This window comes from Oryzias latipes, chromosome 14 (genome assembly GCF_053564925.1).
Source record: "Oryzias latipes strain Hd-rR chromosome 14, Olatipes_Hd-rR_3.1".
Classification (NCBI taxonomy): domain Eukaryota; kingdom Metazoa; phylum Chordata; class Actinopteri; order Beloniformes; family Adrianichthyidae; genus Oryzias; species Oryzias latipes.
Genome location: NC_136250.1, coordinates 21,424,582 through 21,446,257, shown reverse-complemented (window position 1 = coordinate 21,446,257; position 21,676 = coordinate 21,424,582). Strand labels below are relative to the sequence as shown.

Sequence of the window (21,676 nt, the reverse complement as noted above, 5' to 3'; positions counted from 1 at the left end):
AATGCCTGTGCTTTTTATTTTTTTTTAATTAAAAAGTGCAGAGTTTAAACCCCTTGTACCTACATGGCCACAAAAACACAGTACGGTCACAAAAATGAAACAATACAAGTTAGAACCAGCACCAACGTTTAAGATGAATGGATGAAAGGGAGTGTTACAAATTTAAAACACGGCCTTTGAGGAAGAAGAGCTAAAAAAAAAGTCAACACATTTTCAGTCTGAGCACTTTTACAGTGAAGCTGTCAGACAGACCAACAATCACCAAAACATCCAGAGAGCAGAGGAATTGCAGACTGACCACGACTGGAAAAGAAGGAGCCAATGATACACTTGACCTCCAAGAAGAGTCTTACCACTGTGTTTGACTCTGCTTGATCAGAGTAAAGAGACATTCTAAAAATTAACAAAATGTCACTGAGGAGCTGAACCTGGCTCTTTACCTTGCCTTCATTCTTTCAAATGAAGCATAGGAGGAAGTGACAAACATGTAAAATTGTTCAAATTATAGAAAAATTATTTTAAAAAAAAACTTGTGGAACTTGTATTAGTTTTATTGATGGATATAGGTAATAATAATATATAATAATAATAATAATGATAATGATACATTTATTTTAAAAGTGCCTTTTAGGACTCTCAAGGCCACTGTGCAAACAGGTAAACATTTCAGCTGTTAGCAGGGAACCAAGTAAACAGGTTCATCTATAAAATGGTATCATTGACGGTATAGGAGAACTGGACCGAGTGAGTGGGACATCACTCAAGGAAAACAAATTGCTTCTGGTTCCAAATAAATGAAGTAATTCAGACACAATTTTTCCCGGATACAGCCGTCGCCATATTGGAACCAGACATTATCAGTCTATGCCAACCACTCTCTCCAATCAGGAGGGAGTGTGTTAGAAGACCACACCCCTTTCACTGAAAGCAGAATCGGAAGAATCTGTCGATCAAACGCTTCAAACGAGCGACACAAGACAACTTACTTTTATTGAGGCATCTGATTGGTCAGTTTATGACTTAAATAACTTGTGCTTAATTTTTTTGGAAAAACAAGGATTATTAACATTTTTAAAAAAAAAGGTATCAGAGACACAATGTAATAGCTGTTTACATCTCAATAGAGGTCTATGGGATTTCAGATTTCAACTGGTGGGTACTTCCTATTTGCTACGTGAGGGGAGAGGGGTCACTGAGTCAAGTTCTTTCATATAGTCAAAAGTTAGATATCAAGTAGATGTCTAAAAAGAGAAAAGGGCTCATTCTGACCTCCAGTGTAGCAAAAAGCTAAGAAGAAAAATTTTGGGCTGATTTTGGAGCCTTCTACCATTAAATGTGACTGCATCCACTTTGCAAGCTGGAGAAGGCTGTACTGAGAATGAAGAGGTCATCACAGCTAAGACTTCTTCCTTCCTTTGGAGGAAATATCCACTAAGTGAGCATGATAAATGAGCACAGAGTTAACCTTAATGCAGATAACCGACCTGACCCTTCTTGGTGTTTAGTGACTGAAAGCCAAACACATCAAGTACTGCCTCAATACTTGACCAGTACAGTTTCATTAGCTGAAGCCAGAATTAGAGTAAAAGCATGTCACATGTAAGATGCCCACAGCTGGAGATAGAGGCAGGATACGTTTAATAATACATAGACTTGGTTAAAATTTCATAACCAAGCAGAATGGGTGTTGGGGTGCAAACTAAACTGGTTTTTTATCCAATCCTATTGCCAGATCATGACTCCATAAGCTTGAATCCACGTTTATTCAGGAAGTTGGCATTGACCATCCTCTGAATGCTATCATTCAGTAATGTTTGACATTAAGCTGTAGATTGGCATTATATTATGTTACCAGGCAATGAATTGTAGTATAAAATTATGGTCCTTTAATGACAAAATAAATCTGGACTGGTCAACACAGCACTGTAATCAATGCTATAGACTAAATTGGATTTTAAATTCTAATCAACTGGATCATCTCCAAAATTCCAGAGGTTAATTTAGTTTTACTGACACTTGCTGAGGAAAGTATGGTGCACTGGGGTTTTGTCCTCTATTCTCATCTGCTTCTCCTCTCCTCTATTCTTGATAATGTCTTTATCATTTAGTTCTCCATGACTCTGTTTGGTGGAGTGCAATTCATGTGTTGTCCCTCTTTCCCACTCCACTCTGAGGGAACTGGAGTGACTCCAGGTTCCAGTTGGCTCGTCTGTGCTCCTGTACCTGACTGGGTACCTCGCCTCTGGCTCTCTGCTCCTGCTCCTACACTTGACCGTGGATCCTACCTCTGGCTTGTTTCGCGCCCCCAGCCATTCCCCTACTCATCTGTATGAAGCCCTGGATTATTTAAATATGTTGTTGTTGAGTTAGATAAGATAATTATTTAAGAATTCTTCTGATACGTGGACTGCTGGTCCTGGGAGGGGATCCCTCCTTCATATGGACACCCCTGAGGTTTCTTCTTTGTTTTTTATGAATCCGTTGGGTTTTTTTTGAGGAGTTTTTACTTACCGAGAAGGAAGGTCTAAGGGAAGGGATGCCCAGTTTGTCTTAGTCTTTTTAGTTTAGTTTAGCCATTACATGTAGAATTTCGTATACAATTAACGGTATGAATCCCATTGAGGCGACCATTGTAATATTGGGCTATTTAAATTAATTAAAAATGTAATTGAATGCTTTCAATTAAATTGAAAAAATTGATTTCTCTGGACTCCTTCAAATTACTTTTAAATGAACGTGAGACAAAGCTATCAAACTCCAAATGCTTTATTTAACACTGTCTTTTTTATGTTGATTGAGTGTGAGTGTAAATAAGAAATGTGTGTTATTGTTGTGCAGCTGCCTCTTGGCCAGGACGCTTTTGCAAAAGAGATTTTTAATCTCAATGAGTTTTATCCTGGTTAAATAAAGGTGAATGAATGAATAAATAAATAAATAAAAACAATACAATACAATACAATACAATACAATTGAATTGAATATTTTGGATTTTGCGTGTAAATATGAAAAGGCTGTTGCTGCAACTGGGTTCAGGGATGCCCCCCAACCCTAAGTGTCAGCTCACATGGCTCCTGAAACACAGCTCTAAATCCACCTGTCACTCTTTATCAGTGGTTTCTGTTTCCATAGGAAAAGCGATCGCCGCCATGACAACAAGCTTGATGCAAATGTGTTCTGCTTGCTGATAACCTCCTGTGCTGGTGTCAGGAGGTGTCTGTTGTTCTTTGCAGGACAGTTCTTAGAATAAAAGAGCCAACTTTGAAAACATTTTTAGGCTGCTTGCATTTTCTGACTCATACCATGGGGCAGTCCATACACACACACACACACACACACACACACACACACACTTAGACATAATAAAGTGCTTTGGGTCAACTCAAGCCACTCTTTTCCATCTAATGCTGTGACATTGTGTTTCTATGTTAGAACACCTTGTTTTATAACACGCTGTTCATCTCCAATTCAAATCCGGTGTTTCAGTTCACTAAGTTCTCTCTTTATTCAAAACAAAGCCAACAATACTGCTGTACTATCCCAAAACAGCTCCACTTTTGAATGTCATGGAAACCTTTAGGTATGCTAAAGTATGATGTGTTATGCTGCATTCACACTGAAAGTCATTCGTGCAGCAGAGGTGTTCAGTTTTTATGTTAAGTCAATGTACAGACACAACCAGTGGTCCTGTGCCGTGATTTGAGCGTCAAGTGCGGCACATCGGTCCTCAATTTGGGTGGTGGGGCCAGAGTTTTGAAAAATCTGAACTTTGACAAAGAAGACATGTCACGTCAACCAATCAGGGACTCATCTTGACGTGTTCAATGATGCAATTAGCGGATGGAATCCAAAGCCAACATCTGGGAGAATCTGGTTGTTGTCCTCTTGAGCTTTGTTATTTTTCTGTTTTGTATCGAGACAATAATAAAAAGGTCCACTAATTTATATGTAATTTTTCCTTCCATAGTCTAATGTGGGACAACAAGTGGTCAGCAAATTCTCTGCGCGTCCTAATAGAGGAGGCTGACACGAATTTGACACGCAAATTGCGTTCAGGGTAGCATTAGGAAAAACCCTTTATTACTGTAAGAAAGTGTTTCTTCAGTTGTTTAATCCAGCAGCCATTTTAATTGTACTCAAGGAACCATATTGGTTACATCATATTAAACCTTCGTTTTTATACAAAAAAAAAAAGGTTGTGGAAGCCAGACTAGGAAAGCCGAGAACGGCCTACCCTCCTTTTTTTGTGTGTGCCTGTTTTCTTGTGATGACAGCAGCTATCATCACGTTATCACAGGAAAAAAAACAATGTGTAGATGTCATTATCACAAGATAACAAATTTGGTTATGCTGTGATAACAGTATAACAAAATAAATACTTTTTAAATATTTCTACTGCAGCAAAACAAAGCAGTTTGTCAGATAAAATGTCAACCACTAGAAGAGCTGATCAATTTCAAATTTACTACTTTTTTGTAGTCTAACTCAGGTGGAGATTGTGCTTCTGATAATACATATCGTTTTCACGAGAAAACAAGCAAAAAAAGAAAAAGGAAGGCCAAGGACGGCCATTACCTTATCAGACAATTTTGAGTGTTAAAACGATATTTCATGATTCTTCTGTTCAAGCATCCACCCAGCTCCTCCCCTCCACCACCTTTAGGGCAAAATTTTAGAAAAGTTAGCACTGCAGAGAGAAAATGTAATCAGGGAACCAAGCTGGCCGGCTCAGCATTTTTCTGTAGAAAAGATAAATTATATTAGGCCCCGCAGCCCGCTCAAAAGAGTGTGGGCACCAAGAAGCAGCCAAGCTAATGTTTCTCCTCTGAGTGCATGACTTCCTTCTTTTCAGATTCATTCATCTTGGTCATTGTGGGGGGAAAAGAGTGCAGAGAGAATGGAATGTTTTATTCCTCTCTGTTGTGGGATCCCTGGTCGACACAGGGGAAATTAAGTCTTGATGAGGATCTTTAGTCGCTTACTCTTTCTTCAGTGTGAGGTATTTCAATAGCAGGAACAAAACCGGGTCCAAAAATCAAATTAGCTCCCATGACTCAACAATACAAAAAAATCAGTTAAACTTCACATAAGTTCCTTTCACAGTCAAGTCAACAATATCACTTGGTTAAAGTCATAAAAGCAAATGAAAAAATAAACAATGCTGTGATTACACTGCATTCAAGTGATAAAAGTAGCTTTAAAAATAAAATGTCAGTACAGGTGGAATGATCATTCATCAAATATATGGATAAATGAGGATCTGTAATGGACTGACAAACTATCCAGGGTGAAACCAGCATTTGCTCACAGGGATAGGCTCCAGCAATCTCATGACCACAAAAGGGATTAAACCTTTACCACCTGTGCTTTAGCTCCAATGTTGACATTATTTTGACTACCGTAAATCTTACACCATTTATGCAATCAACGTAATTCCAGTGGATTCTGAAGTGGAGAAAAGCAGCTTTGTGATGATATGCAATTTACAAATCAGCTGAATCTGTCGCAGAGTAACAGCTTTGCACTGTTTTGTAATACTTTACGTTTGTGAAGTGCAAAGCCAAATGCAAAGTTGCTCTTCTCTGTGATACAATCAGTTGATTTACGTTGATTGCGTAAACGGTCAAAGATTTACAGTTATTTAGGTGTCACATCTCCAGTGTTAAAGAATTAAGCTAGATTAAAATGGGCGGATGAAAAAAAAGGTGACGAAGAATTTGTTGAGAACAGTCAACTTTTTTTAATGTTGTGCTGACTTGTATTTATAGGTCCACATGTTTAGAATTAAAACATTTGTTCAAAGGAAAGAGATCAGAAGGGTGAAAATAATAAAAAAATTACTTCAACTTGTTAAAGGGACAGAAACATTTACAAGGCATAATTTAAGAAGTAAAAAACTGAAAACTGAAGTTATTGAAGAGCTTTCTGATTAATAAAAGTGGTGTTAATGTGCGTTACGTCTTGTGTAAGAAAAACCTTTTTAAAGAAACCAAAGTTTTTCCAGTAGTGTGTCAAAAAATGTAACTGCCCTTATGTCCATAAGATTTTCACCTCAAATTTAAATCCTCACGCTCTCAGTAAGCCAGTTAATTGCAGTCTTTTGGTTAGAGTCCTCTGTATGAAAAAAAAAGAAACTACTGTATTCCCTAAGCCTTTCAATAAGCTCCAGTCAACTTGAACAACTAAAAAGAAATCTTTCCTGAACATTGATTCACTTTTCTGTCAAACTTTAACAGCTTAAAATAACATTTGGCAAACTGTTTGCAATGAATATAAACCCGTCTCCTACCATCAAAGTTGTTAAAGCTGCAAGACAGTAGACACCAAGCAGATCCTGTGCTGCGTGGGTCACAGGGATCGCACATGCTAGAAGGGTTTTTCTCCACCAACCAGAAATAACCAATTTGTATTTGCTGCAAACAACAATTCAACGTAAAAATCTAGCTTTACTGTGCAAATGTTTCCTTTAATTTACGTTTTTTTATTCATTTTTTGCTCATGTCACTTTATAGATTGTCAGTCTTTCCTGAAGAAAAAAAGTCAAAATAAATGAATAATTCGTTTTTTTCACTTCCATTTTCACAACTGCTTCTATTATTCATCAGTGTTATCACCACATTAACTTTTTGTGACTTTCATCCTTCACACAAAAAATGTTGTAAAAATAAATATAAAAAGTTTGACCCTAAAACACACCAATTAGAGAAAATATTGCTTGTTTCATGTTGTAACATTTTTCCTTTTTAATTTTTCTACTTTGATTTCTTTCTTTGCTTGCTGACAGAAATGAGCTCCTAACCAGAGAAGCCCTATGTACAGTCGATAGGAGGACACGCCCACACACTTATAGAAACACAAACCACATACAGTCACTTCCATGGAAAGAGATAGCATGCATGTTGGGCATGTTGATAATGCACCAGGCTGGTAGAGGTTAGAAACCTCACAGCACCGTGTCTGATTCCGATCTGTTATTGGATCGATGAACCACAATGTTATTGGACGAGAAAATCAATGCTTACTAAATGACTCAAGTGTTTTGTTTATGGTGACTGCACAAAAGTCATTGCCTAAACACTCAAGAAACCATCAAGAAGAAAAAAATCTCAGAAAAACTACATCAAGATTTAAGAACATTATGTTTTAATGTTCAAATGTTTCAAAGCAAGAGATTTAAGGAAAACTGTTGATGTTGATTGGAGAGTCTGAGGTTTAAAAGAGGCTCTTATAATCTAAATATCTGTGTTTGGACTCATCCAGTAGTGGCTATGAAAAAAAAGACAAGCAAATTCTAAGAAATAGAGGATTAAAAAATACATTGAAATGAGGTTACTTTTGTTTATAAATGTACTTTTCACAAGACTTTTTTCCAGTAAATCAAATGTATTAGCTGTAGGAATTAATGACACGTTTCTCTAAAGCAGGAAGGAAACTATTCCAGGGCATTCTCATAAATCCATTCCTATTGTTAGTCTCTGACATCAAACAATACAGAAAGCTCTTCAGCTGTAACTATATTTCATGATTAAGTGAATAATTCAGTGCACGTAAAGAAGAAGACGTAAATACAAAAAATGATGGCAAACCAATTACATATGGATGCCAGATTAAATGCGACTGTGATGATAAAAAACCCAGGCTTCCATATTTATGTCAGGATTGAGAACACAGAAGTCACTTCTACCTAAATATTCATAAAAATGCATAATATAATTCACAGTTAAAAAGACATTTTTGAATGCACGAAGATGTGCAAACTGGAATTTTAAAGTCAGTCACTCAAGTTTCAAGTGTTAAAACCTAAACTTGTAAAAGTTTATAACTAGAAGGTTTTTTACACTAAATTTAACTAAATGATTAGTCTGAAAACCATTCAGTTAACATCACCCTGTCTACTGAAAAACTAAATCACTTGTCAGGCATATTTAAAATGACTATAGACCTTTTCAGTTTTGCAATCCATGTAATTCCACATTTGTGAAAGCAATCGAGGAAAAAAGAAACAACAGCCACATTTATTATTTCATGAATTTACTAAGAAACTCAAACCTTGAGTGTTCTCTTCTTTTCGATTTCACGTCATAAATAGGTCAAAACATCCTCCATGTTTCCAAGACCAAAAAAAAAAAGACAAAAGATAATATTTCCAAATTGTAATTTTTCCTCTTGCACCATTAATCCATCAGGATTTATAACTACAAAGAATTCAAGACCCATCTTCGTGTTTTTAATTCACAGACATATTTTCTTTTGTGGATTAAAAGAAAATATACCAGGTCAGTGCACCTTAAACTGCAGTATAAAAGGTCTGTGAGTCATCCTGTGAAGTTGTGGTCTTTGTTTCTCTCCTAGCTTGATCAAGATGATGGTCTCCTCAGGTAGATGCAACCACTGCTCAGGGGCTGGGGTAGTGAAAACTTCAAAGATCAGTTAGCTGCAGGACTCCCACATTGAAACAAATAAAGAGGGAGGGAATCCTAGAGGGGGGCGAGGCAAACTGGAATAGAAGACTACAAAACCTTACAGATCCCAAAGACAAAAAACCTCCTGTCTAAACAGTTGGATGGTTACTTTGAGTCTGTTTAAGTATTCTGACATTAGATGAGGCTGATAAATAGTTATTCAAATTATCAATCCATCTACATCCTGTGTGCTAACATGCGGAAAAATCCATTTTCTTTTCAATGCATCAAATAACATACAACTCTACTTATGTTGCATATCTCCCTGGACCATATGCCTGAAAGCAGCAAGAGATAATGACTCCACCAAATAAGCACATGTATGAATCAGTATACCTCCTGCAGCCCTAAAACCCCACCAACCACTGTTACTATGGCAGCCAGCCACTATACATTATAATTAACTGGCTTAAATCCCCAGTGCTTGGACCGGTTACAACCCCAGCTTCCAAGGAAAGATAGGGTTACCGCAAGCAGGGCTTAAAGCTGTTTCTATCTCCACACAAAAAGGCCACATATAAGTGGTGACACACCTCTAAACAAATAATGAACAAGACACAAATGCCTCCACCACCCTCGCAAAATGCACACTGTTGCCCACCTTCCTCCTGTTTGTCAGCAGCAGTTTTGAGATGATTTTGATAATGGTTTTGAGCCATTATATCCCAACACACCCACGACGGAAACAGCAAAAGAGTTCTACAACTCTACAGTGTGGGCATCCTTGCCCAAATGTCCAGCAGCATCCTGCCCACAAGCTGGTGTCCATGTGGTGAGGGAAACAAAGGCATCACAATGAATGAAGCTATTAAAATGCAAGTGCATGTCAAAAGCTTCCCAGGCAATCCCTGGTTGGTGATTCCACTGTTTATTAAACTCCACAGTCCAGTTAGGAGACTTGTGATGGAGATAGAAGGAGGGGAGAGTTTGATCCAATATAAAGTTGTGTAAATAAGAATGGACAACCAACTTACACACCAAGGATTCACTTATATAGATATAGAGTAGTAAAAACAAGCACGGGATGGTTGTCTGATCTTGACAGAAATTCTTCTTCTTTGTTTTATTATTTTTTTAATAATTAATTTAAACTATGGTGTCTGGAGCATGAGAAGATGTTTTAACACATGTATCATGTATGACTTTCCAAAAATAGTAGAAGCTCCACTAAAGAAAGAAGGGAATACTATTGTTTCATCATTGCAGAAAGATTGCAAAAAAATACATTATTTGCTTTGAGAATGATGATCGAGAACAGAAAAAGCCAGAAGGAGCAGAATTGGAGTTTTGTAGATTTAGGATAAGTGTACGATAGAGCGACCAGAGGAGCTGTGGGTTTGTATAAAGGAGTCTGGGGTGTCAGAGAAGTACATTCATGTGATGCAGTACATGTAGTGGTGTAACGATTAATCGACTTAATCAACGATTTATATTTCTACAATCCCTCCAGATCGCTCTGTTTGAGGCAAGTTCTTAATTGAATTAACCTATACCATTATAAAACCATTTGTAAATGAATGATTGATATTGGAAAATAATGGATTCATTCATCAATTCATTCATCAATTCATTGTGTTGTGTGCTGTGATGCAGCAGACAACACACGTGACTGATCAGTCCATCATTCCTTTCCAATGAGTGGAAACACTTTGAATTTAGCAAAGACATGTGACTATAAAGTGCGCTAGAATGTTCTGATAATGTTCCCTTTGGATTATTTTATGTGGAAAAACAGTGGTCTGAAAATTTATGAAACTAAAATGGGAATGGATTTGACATTCATTCGGTTTACTTGTTTGTTTGTACACAGATTTATTTTACACTTGATTGAGGAAATACAAGGAATCTGGAAAACTTCACCTGCACTGTTCAGTACTTTTCTATTTTTTTTCCAAACAACAATGCTTTTTAAACAAAATAGTGGTTCTAAACCCAATAAAACCAATCATTTCAGTAATACAGCTGAGATTTTTGTGAATAAAACAATGAAATATTTTATGTACGGTTTACTTAAGGGTACCTAGTAAAGTTTCGTAATCAGATTAGCTTTTATTGTGAAAGATTTTGGCGGAACCACATGATTATAACCTAATGCATGTGGGTTGTAATCATTCAATTGGCAGCAACATAAAACTGGGGGGTTCAATGTCTTTCCAAGGATAACTCAACACATCAAGCTGGTGAATTAATATAAACCTTGTCACCTGAGTCCTTGCTTCCTCAACATTGAGCAGAAGGCCAAAGCATAGTGCATTAATTAATGTTTAATGAGACAGACATCGACATAAACAAAGACATGAATAAAGGAGACGATCTGGCAGCAGGTTTACAGATTCCACACATGAATCATTCAACCACCAAAAGCAAACCACCATACAGCATAAATTAACTCAAGGAAGGCATATTTTTATAATTTATCAGTTTCCTCACCTGAGTCTTGCTGCTTGACTGGTTGTTGTTTGAGTGCATCCATCAGCCTCAACTCATAATGGTCTCATCTCGCTTTTATTTCACCCCCCACTCCTTTCCCTATTTTCCTCTTCTCCTCTCTTCCGCTACACTACCCTGAATGCCTAATGACGTGCACTGCCTTCCGGGATCATGTAAACATGCCAGCCGTGCTATTGGCCACAGAAGAAGAGTCGCTCTGTGCGGATTGGCTGAAGTAATAGGGGGCATGGATGGGGGGGGGGGGGGGGGGGGGGGGGGCTTGATGGTTACCAAAGCCCTACAGGATGGTGGCCATCTAAAGTCAGATGGCAAACACACACAAACAGTAAAGCCTCCAGTCCCTTAGGATGTAAAGATCCCCATAGACACAAAACAAAAATACATTGAGACATATGCCACACCCTCTAACATCATGCATAACAAAAGGTTTCAGAAATTTTCAACGTAACTATGCCATGACCTATTATTATTATTCCTCAATGCTTAAATGGAAAGATAACAATAATAACCAAATATATTAAAATATGATCCCATTACATTTTTCTTCTAGCTAACTAAAATACTAAAATACAAGACAAAAGGTGAATTTAGAACATTTATGTCATTAAGGTTTTACTCAACTTAAGGTGTGTTTTCTTAACTCTCAGTTGTAGAAAACATCAATATAGCTTTTTTGATTGGATTTTACACTCTTGACAGTATTTAGATTTTCTGTATTTTTATTTCACACAGTGATGGATTTGACAGGAACAATGTAGCGGTTTAATGTTTTGCCGTGAGACAGTCTGACATCAGACAAAACAATCTCTTTATTAAAAAAACAATAAGAATAAAAAATTGTACAAAAACCAAAGTTTAACACATAACGGTCATAATCTGTCCTGCCTCTGCCTGATTCTAGTTAACCTAGTCTCCAGAAAACCTTGTAATTAATCAACACAATGAAAAAGCAACGAATAGAGTAAATCTTTTTTGTATTGTGAAAAAAAAAATAGTTATTTGAAAAAAAAACACTATTGTTGTATAATTAATCCAAATTCATTGCACTATACAGAAAAAAGCAGAAAATCAACCAAACTTTGGGAAAGCATTATCACTACTGTACGCCACATCAGAGGATGAATGACAAAGGCGGCCAACAGCAGCCGCTGTTCTGGAGCAGAAATTATGTCATCATTTCATTCTTGTTACATTATCATGTTTATTTTCCAAATTTGCAACCATTTTTTTTTTTTTTTTGGCTACCCAGTGGCGCAGTGGTTAGCGCTCTTGCCTCACAGCAAGAAAGCTGATTCAAGTCCCGACTGGGGGACCTGAAACAGGAAACCAATGGGGGACCTTTCTGCGTGGAGTTTGCATGTTCTCTGCATGCTTGGGTTTTCTCTGGGGACTCCGGCTTCCTTCCACCATCCAAAAACATGCTGGGTTAATTGGTTAGCGTACTCTCAATTGCCCCTAGCTGTGAATATGTGTGTGTGATTTGTGGCCCTTTAACAGACTGCCGACCTGTCCAGGATTTCCCCCACCTTCACCCACGAGTGGCCTGGATAGGCTCCAGCAGCCCCGCGACCCCAAAAGGGACAAAATGGGTTTAGAAGATGAATGAATGAACAAAATGGTTTTTTATTCACTTTAAGCTGATTCTGATTTGACCCCATAGAATACACTTAATTGCATGTGTACAAATAAAATGGTGAAGTAAATTATGAATGAATAGCATTTGTAGGATCAAAACAAGCTCTGGGTAGGGCCTGGTAATTGTTGAAGTAAAAAAACAAACTGGAAGTTACTGATTTTCAATTAAAAGTGTTTTTTCCTCATTTCTTTTCAGCTTCTCAATGTCTTTATTTGGCGCACAGATTGAGTAGACTAAACCAGGACATATCTGTAAATAACTTGTTCTTAACCATCTCCTGGGTAAATAAAGGTACTACTATTACTACTAACTCTGTGAGATGTTTTTCACCTAGACATGAGTTGCGTTTAGGCTATAAATCACAGCGAGTTCATTTTGAATAGTGTCAATGGCCCATTGTTACATTTTGCTTAGCTACCTTCATCAAATACCAAAGCGCTGAACAGCTGCAGTGCCCTTCACTCATCCACACACACCTTCACACGCTGATGGCGACAAAGCTGCCCAAAACATGAAAAAGCAGCTGCTTCAGACAGACTGTGAGGAAGGTTGTATAAGAAACAAACTCTTTAACAAACCCAAAGGGGGTAGACGATGCTTACACACAAAGTGGAGAAGGCTGGCACTGAGGAGGCAGGAGAGATTACTGTGTTACATAATGCTCAAAGCTGACTCAGACTGTTTACTGCACATGTGTGAACGTGGCTTCTGAAAGTCTGTTACTATAGCTACAGTGTGAAAGAAAGGAAGCAACTGATTCATTTGCTGACCAGAATGAAAGGATGAAAAACTGGAAAGGTGATTTTTTACGGGCACAAATGAAAACAGTTAAAATATGTAGTCAATAATGCAGAAAAAAGTAAGATTGGACATTTACACGATTAGTTGCCATTACATGTTTAAACAAGAAATGAAAATAAGGATCATCAGGGTGAGCAACAGGTTCGGTTTTATGGTATGTGCTGTTCTCTGTGGTCAAGCCACATTGGTGCCTTCGCTATCAGATTCCATTGCTGTGGATTTGATTGTGCTGGCATTGAGGGAAGAGCCACTGCCTTTCCATCATCACAAACAAACAGAGACAGCCAGGTAGTTTGGTCAAAACTGATTTACAATTGGATATATCCCTGGTTATGCGGAACTCCCATACGATATTCTGCTGGGAAGCTTTCCAGCACCACTCTGCTGTTCCTCAATTTATTACAGCGAGCCATGTGCCAGCCACCTAATGACAGACATAAAGCACTTGGAGACAGAACTGGGACTGGGTAGAAGTCAGTCCGGAGCAGTTGACAGCCAGTGGGGTCCATCGATTACAATTTTTTTCCTGCAGACCAAAAGAAGACAGTCTAGACAAGCCAGTGTGGGAAAATGCTAATCTAAAGCCAAAAATAAACAAACAAGCATCTATACCGGTAAATGGTCTTTCTGATTTGCCATCCCACGCATATACTTTTTCACATTTAATAGCCTGGGTCAAAATAATCCACACACCAAAAACAAAAAAATATAATGGTCCCACAGAGCTGCACATGAACTCGAGCCATCCAAAGTGTGAGTCGGCTTAAAGAATTTAGGAAAATCCTTTAGACATAAGTGGATGTGTGTGTGTCTGCAGTATGCACATGCAAAATCTGCTTTGCCTGGCCAAAAACGCTTATATTCTAGCTTTTACATAATCTAGCTTTTCTTTGATGGAGCTTTAGCTATGCTGCGGTTTAGCCTGCACTGAGGCAGGGCAGGGACAAAGCTAAAGCTGTGAAGATCACAGGGTACACCGTTTCACAAAAGTTTGGGGATATTTTGAATTTAGATGCCAATTGTTTTAGAGTTAAAGACCCACTTTGATGAAAACTGGGTTTTTAACGTGTTTTAATGGCATTTTTCTGATAACATACACTATTTCTTAATTCAAGTCGCTGTGAACCAGGAGCAAACAAAACTATGTTGTTTGAGAAGGATTGTATTTATTACGTAGGAAATACGCTTGGAAGGCACAAGCTCCTTGAGGAAGCCTGCTGATGACTCCACTTGTAGACAAATAGATCCATGCACCGGTACGTCTTTGCTTACCTCACCCGAGCTGACATCTGGATCAAAACAGTACGGCTGGATAGCTACAATATAGCCCGCCATTTTTGTTGCACTAGTAAAGTTAGTTTGGGGGTGTGAGGGGCTGGAAAATAGCAGGAAAGCATGTAAACAGAGAGCTCTCAGTAACAGGGAGGGGAAGTGGTGGGGGGGGGGGGGGGGGTTTCTCCGTGGCAATAGTCCCACCCAAGAACTACTGCTGCTCTGCAGAAAATTTGTCCGAGAATACATGGTTTTGTTTTTTGTTTTATTTTGGCTAAAAATGTCTAAATCATAATTAAAAGACCACTTGGAAAGCTTTTATAAAAGATCAAAATATGATCAGAGTGGGTCTTTAAAGGAAAAAAATGTCAAAAGTGACAGTTTATATGGCTAATAGTTGAGTTTCTGCTTACCCTAATAATTATAACTATTATTATGACTATAAATTAAAAAAAACTAACAAATGTTACTAAAGTAACCATTTTAAAACAACTCTTGCGACACATAACAACAGGCTAACTGATGGGGTGGGGGATCTTAGTCAGAAAACGGAGACAGCAGCAGGAAAATGCTTCCGAAATTAGATCATGGGTGTGGAAAAAAAAAAAAAAAGAAAAAAACCTTTATCCTCGGAAGATTATAACAAAACTGATTAAGTTTATGGGTGTGTGTGAAAAACATGGGTGGCACAGTGATCAACTTCCCAGATTAGGAAAAGGAGGGAGATTAAAAAGAATAAGTAAAAATAGTGAAATTGTGGTCGACTTTAGAATTGTGTAATTCCCAGAAACGCACACACATCATAAGTGTGTGGGATGTAATCGCCTACAATGCTGACCATGCAAAATGCCCAGAAGATGAATGGTGAGTGGTCTAGACTGGCCATTTGCCCTGATGTGAATTTTTTAATTTAAAATGATTTGAGAGCTAAACATTTGAAGATTTTTGTTTAAAAAAAATATCGGCTACATTGCAAATGCAGTAGGGTGAAAACATGCAGTGAAGATGACACGCAGGCAGATATGATCCGCAAGTCAGCTGTGAGTCTGAATAGAAAGCCTTTGGCCTCCTTTGAAAGCAGAGGCACCATGGCTTTAAGTATCCACTCCCTCTTGATCAAAGAGCTCAGGATGTGCGGTCGCTGCTTAACATACAAAGAACTATCAACACATTTTCTTGCATCGAAGACAAATGAAGCTGCGTTTTTAGTATTTCTTTCAGAAAAGAGGAAAAAGTTGTGAGTTGGAGTCATCGTGTCCGCCTTAAACCAGCTATTAGGACATTTCTGGTAGATATTCACTGCGGTTTGCGGTTTGCGTAAAGAAGCATAAATATCCCTAATGCTGTGAGCAGAGAGGCGGATCAACCTAAACAAATAAAAGCCTTTAAAACGAAAGAAAGAGAAAAAAGGGAAATGATGATGACTGGATAAGTAAACAAAGGCAAGTGCCCTTTCCCCACTGAATAAATCCTAGTTTAAGTCTGTTGTGATGCTAATAACGCATCTCTGGTGTGCAGATGCAGTCTTTTGTCAAATGTGCTAAAAATGCATAAAATGCATGATTGTAATATAGAAATGTCAGGGCCAAAACAGCACATATCAAAACAGCACAAAGGCTAAATATATTCTATTTATTCTGTAGTGATAAAAATATATTATACTATATCATAACTAGACTGACCCGATCCACTTTAAAAGGACTAAATCCATCCGCCAGTTTCTTGAAACATAAAGGTTTGATATTTCTGGAGAATAAGTACAATTATTACAATAAATATGACTGTAAATGTTTCTAAATATGAAGAATTGAAGATCCACTCGGATGAAAATCGCACTTTTAGCCTTTATTTTTACTTCTGATGATGGAGGATGTACATGAAGAAAATTAAGCTTAAAATGGCATATCTGAGTGTCTTTATTCACTCAGGCTGTGGTGCAGCGGTAGGGCGGTCGACTCATGATCGCAAGATTGCAGGTTCAGGAAGGTTCAGGAAGGAAAGTCACACTTCAACTACGTGGTTTCAGTACCAACATGCAAAAATAGATGAAGGTGTAAAAATGCACATATGGTTTAATTCTCTGCTCTTTTGGATCAGCTATACTCAAATTCCACAGACATGGCCATGTAGTTGGCTAATCGTTTGTTATACATTCCTTAAAAATGTTCTTCTGTTACAAATTTGACTTAAAAACATGCGCCAAGTGATTCTTCTAACAATATATATGTTTTTTTTTCTCTCCACTGAATGTGGAGATGGACACAAAGGGATGTGGTGGACCTTTAATCAGCCGTGAAACTTGTGTAAATTTGGCAGCTACAATAAAACAGACTTTATGCACTTTTGCTTATTTTCTGGCTTCCAAAAACCAGACCAAGCCCAACAGTTAGGGGCTACAAAGATGAACATCCAACACCCACTTTTATGGTTCTATCATTTTTTGATAAATGCTAAACACATAACATTACCATTTTCAACAAAGATGGATTTTTAAAAAATATTGGTGAATAATCTAGACATGAAATTGGATCTATAATTTTCCCCCATTTAATTCACTTTTTTTTTTTACATTTTTCCAAAACAACTTTTCTTATATACAAAACATAGTGTTTTTAGCTAATCAATATTGGAATGTGCATAATAATAATAAAAAACTAAATTAATAATTAATTTGGAATGCAAAAGTGTTAAAACCGATCATCTATGTCCCTTACTTTGTTTTGTAATACAAACGGGCAATTGTGAACATGATTATAGAAATTTCAACCTACATGGATTAAAAGTTACAAGCATAAAACTCAAACCTGCAGGAAACTTCCTCAACCACATGAACTCCGTAGCCCTCTGACAGTACATGCAGTCTATGTGGTTGTGTGTCTTTACCTTCCCACTTCATTTTCTGCTTCCTTGTTCTATTATGCAGGTTCCCTCAAGAGATTAGGGGCACAAAGACAATGGTGAGCCAGCAAAGCGTGTCCTAACAGGCTGTGTCATGCTTCACAACAGACTAACAGAGAATTCTCACTGGTCCTGATCAATGTGGATTGCAAGGGACCAGTCACAGCTCTAAATTACAGCTTGCATTGCTAGAACCCTCCTTCACTAAAACAGTCTTGACAATGAAGAAAGATAAGACCAAGAGCAAGAGGTTTGATCAATGGGGGTTCCACCTGAATACACTACAATCAGCTGCTCTTAAACTGCCAGGCAGACAGGACATCTGACAGCATGAAGAGGACAAGAGTTTTTCCATAGCAACATCAGACAGCTGGTGTCTCATGCAGATGGAACATAAAGTTCTACATTGTAACTGAAGCATGACAGCACAGCATCTATAGGGTTTCCCTGTTTTTGTGCTTCCTCGCTTAACAAAAAGCCTTTGAAGCAACAGTCACAAGTTGTTCCCACAAAACAGGGATTGAGGGGGGGACTACAGTTCACTTTCATGTTATGGAGAGAGGCGATGATGCCAATTGGTGATCAGACTAAATGTTCAGAATGTGTACACCCAGCCGCGACAGTAATGCAAGCAGCCAGCTGACTGTGAGGTGCAGACCGGAACGGCTTGAGGTAGAGCTGAGCGCTCAAATTAAAGAGAAGCGATGAGTAAAGCTGGATGGAGGGTTACATACTGCTGTAGAGGGTGTCGATCCAAGAGAGCCGAGGCAGGCCGTGAGCACTGAGGGGCTCCATCCTTTTCCCCTCCCCGGATAAGACGCGGCGCTTCTTACTGGTGTTCACTTCTTTTAGTGGTGCTGGTTTTTTGTGTCCCCCCTTTTCCTTTTCTTTATCCTTGCAAAATAGCCTTCATCTCGTAGGAGGAAGCCAAAAGAAACATTCGGGAAAAATGTCAGAGGACAGCTGGGGGTCCACTGGGCTGACAAGCGGGAGAGCTGAAGGAGTTTATGTGTGTGTGAGCGTGCCTCTGTCTGCGAGCGAGCCAAAAAACAACAGGCAGGAGACGAACACCAGCGATGGTTGCTAGGGGAAGGGAGAAGCACTCCCTCCTCTTTGGCGTGCTCTCATTCCCATCCATCCCTCCTCTCTGCCTCCCTCCCTCTCTCTCTCTCACTCTCTCTCTCTCTTGATTCTGCACAAATGCCTCATGAGCCTGTCGATCTGCAGAGGCAGGAATTCTGAAACCATCAAATGGGATCAAAAAGCGTTTCAAACTCCACATGTTTACGTTGATCTTTTCTCTAAAGTAGAGAAAAAGAAGAGGCTGAAGATCAGAACCATTAACTAAACTTCAATTCCCATTTGCTCAAGTCGTTTGCTTGCAAGAAAATAGATGTTTCAAGTATTATTTGAGGAAAAATTGTATAACTTTAGGGTAATTTTCTTAATTTTTGCAAATGAAAGGGATAAAGGTTTCACCTGCAGGGTAGTTTCCACAACTAGGTCTCTACGGTTTTCTATAACCTACTCAGTTTTTACCAAAAAAAGTAAATCAATTTAAACAAAAATTATTTATTAACACTAAATAAGCATTTTTTGGCTGACGATATTAAAATGACACCGTAGTTATTCCACTTTGGCTTTCAAAAAAGCGCTGGATGAGTAGGTTTCATTTAAATTGAGTTGCAATTATTCAACCTAGTTATCAAAACCAAAACCATTACAACGTTTTAAAGAAGAGCTCTTGTGACTTCTAAATATGACTTTGTACAGTTGTTTTATTTCCACCACTCTGAAGCTTCATTTTTTTTCCGTAACAGTGAATGCGGGTGACCATTCCTTAGACGGAAATGTTGAAAAGATTTGTTCGTTAGAGTGACATCACAGAGAACAGCTTTAGGAACAAGACCTGAATGAAACTGGATTGGACTGTTTTTTGACTTACCAGGAGGAAAAATGAGAGCGACTGTGTGTCGCATCTGTTTGCTGTCAACATATAGTTCCATGTGTGATGAAAATGCGCTGTGGGGATTCGCAAGTTTTTTGTTTTTTTTTAAAGTGTTTTACACTTATTTTAGACTAAAGGCAAACACAAAAATTCATCGCTCTAATTTTTTCGGGAACAAAGTACAGCCCTTGAGCGCTTGGCATTTGAAAGACATTTAACTCAAAGTTAAAGGTTGGTTTGAGGTCATAATAAAGTAAATTAATAATTTTTATTATAATAGACTGCAAAAAAACAATGACTTATGAGTCTGTCAGCTTAGAGAAGAATTATTTCTGATGTAAAGGCATATAATATTACAAACGGACAGCATTACAAATCCTTTGACCTTACAACTTTAATTAGGTGTATGCACCCCTCTACTCAAACCACTGACTGTATGAGATAACTAGAACAAGCAACTATGGTGACGTCAAAGAAAATGTCTTACTTCCAGCTCCAACCAAATCACGTCAGTTCAGTCGCCGTTTTTACGCGATATGAACACTACCATGTTGGATCCCGACGACATCAGTAACAGAGATTGGTCCGCGTCGGTCTGAGACATCATTTCGTTGGGAACCACTCTCACCAATCAGAAGTGAGCTTGTTGGAAGTCCACACACCTACCACTCGACAGTGGCCTCAGGAGTCAAACGTTTCAAATGTTAGATGTGGCGCCCAGCAAGCACAGCACACATTTATTGAGGTATCTCACTGGATTAAACGCTCAGTACAGAAAACAAAACAAATCATCCAAAAAAAAATTGAAAAACTAAAAAAAAAAGATTGATTTGTCTGATAAATAGAATGAGTAAGTAATAGCTGTTTATGTCTAAATATAAGTTTATGGATTTTTTCTTCTTGGAGTAAGATAGTACTTCCTGTTTGGAATGTGAGGGGGGAGGGGTCACTCATACAGCCAATGACTCAAACACTCTGACTGGTTGGTGTTGCCTATTCTTTATCCTAATCAAGCATTCATGTCTTTCATCTATGAATTATTCATCAAAATTCCCCAACGATGGGGGAATAACAGATGAGCGAAAGACTTTCATTTCTGATTACTTTTATTGGTACAGTAAGTATCCATAGATTCCGTTTTATTGATTTATATTAAAACAAATAGGTTTAAAATATAACTGGGTATAAAATGTTGAAAAGAAAATATGAATGTATGTGAAGAAATTTGAATAGAACAGCAACTAAATCTTGGATTATAAAAAGGAACAGCAGCACTTCCAGCTGTTGTCAGACATAACAAAGAGGAGTTCTGTCAAAAACCTGCAGTTGAGAAACAGAAACTGTTACACGAGTCAGGTTTAAAGTATTCCCTTTTCCTGTTTTTTTGTTTTGTTTTGAACAATGTCCGTGCAGCACAGAGGAATATTTATGGAAACGTGGCAGGACAGAGATGAATACTACTGGACTGTGTGTAAGCAAAAGGGAATGCAAAGCAACTGCTGCAGTTTTCCAGAAAATTTCTCTGACATAAACCTATTTGAATTTTTACAAAACACATCACACGTGCCGTCATTTCAGTAAAGCAGCTGCATTGAACCGACTTGACACAGATGGCTTCTGAAGTTGGTTGGAGCATTTGAGAACATGAGTGTAGGGGCTTCTTTGGAAGTTTATTCTCCTGATGTGTTGTGTTTCCAGAATCATGCACCAGTGGCTTTTCCTCTCCTTGACCCACTCCAATGAAGATTGTATTTTTGGTGTTTCTAACAGGTTCTTCTAGTCTTTTTCTCATGATGGAGCACATCAGAGCTGGCATCTGGATCTAAACTGTACGGCTGGATAGCTCCGATACTGCACGCCATTTTTGTTGCACTGGTAATGTTAGGTTGGGGGTGTGAGTGGCTGTAAGCTAGCAGGACAGAGTGTGGGAACAAAGGCCAACTGTCCCGCCCACAACTCGGAGGCAAATTTCGATGAACTCCTGTCGTCCTGCAGATACTATGTTTTGGAAAACGACGCAGGTTTTATGATTTTGGCCAAAAATAGCATCATCAAAATTAAGAGACCACTGAGAATGCTTTGAAAAAAGATTAAAAGATGATTGGAGTGGGAAGGTTCATAAAAGCAGGCAATCATGAAAACATGATGCCTCCAGTAGGCCCTCTCATACCCCCCCCCCCCCCGCCCAAACCAACGCGAGGGGGAGGAAGG

The 21,676-nt window shown here is 38.3% G+C and overlaps 1 protein-coding gene across 4 annotated transcripts in view; it reads right to left on the bottom strand.

The window, feature by feature from the left end:
• The window catches only part of abr (ABR activator of RhoGEF and GTPase), a 118,730-nt gene that overhangs the window by 71,814 nt on the left and 25,240 nt on the right, over nucleotides 1–21,676 (bottom strand). Inside the window, exon 1 of one of the 4 annotated variants that reach the window (XM_004076596.5) lies at nucleotides 18,252–18,658. The exons of 2 other annotated variants lie outside the window; for them this stretch is intronic. In XM_004076596.5, coding sequence (XP_004076644.1) covers nucleotides 18,252–18,312 — 61 coding nt within the window. In that variant the 5' untranslated portion in view covers nucleotides 18,313–18,658. Of the gene's footprint in view, nucleotides 1–10,889; nucleotides 11,033–18,251; nucleotides 18,659–21,676 lie in introns of those variants that run through there. One more of the 4 variants, XM_023962928.2, reaches the window with a different exon arrangement.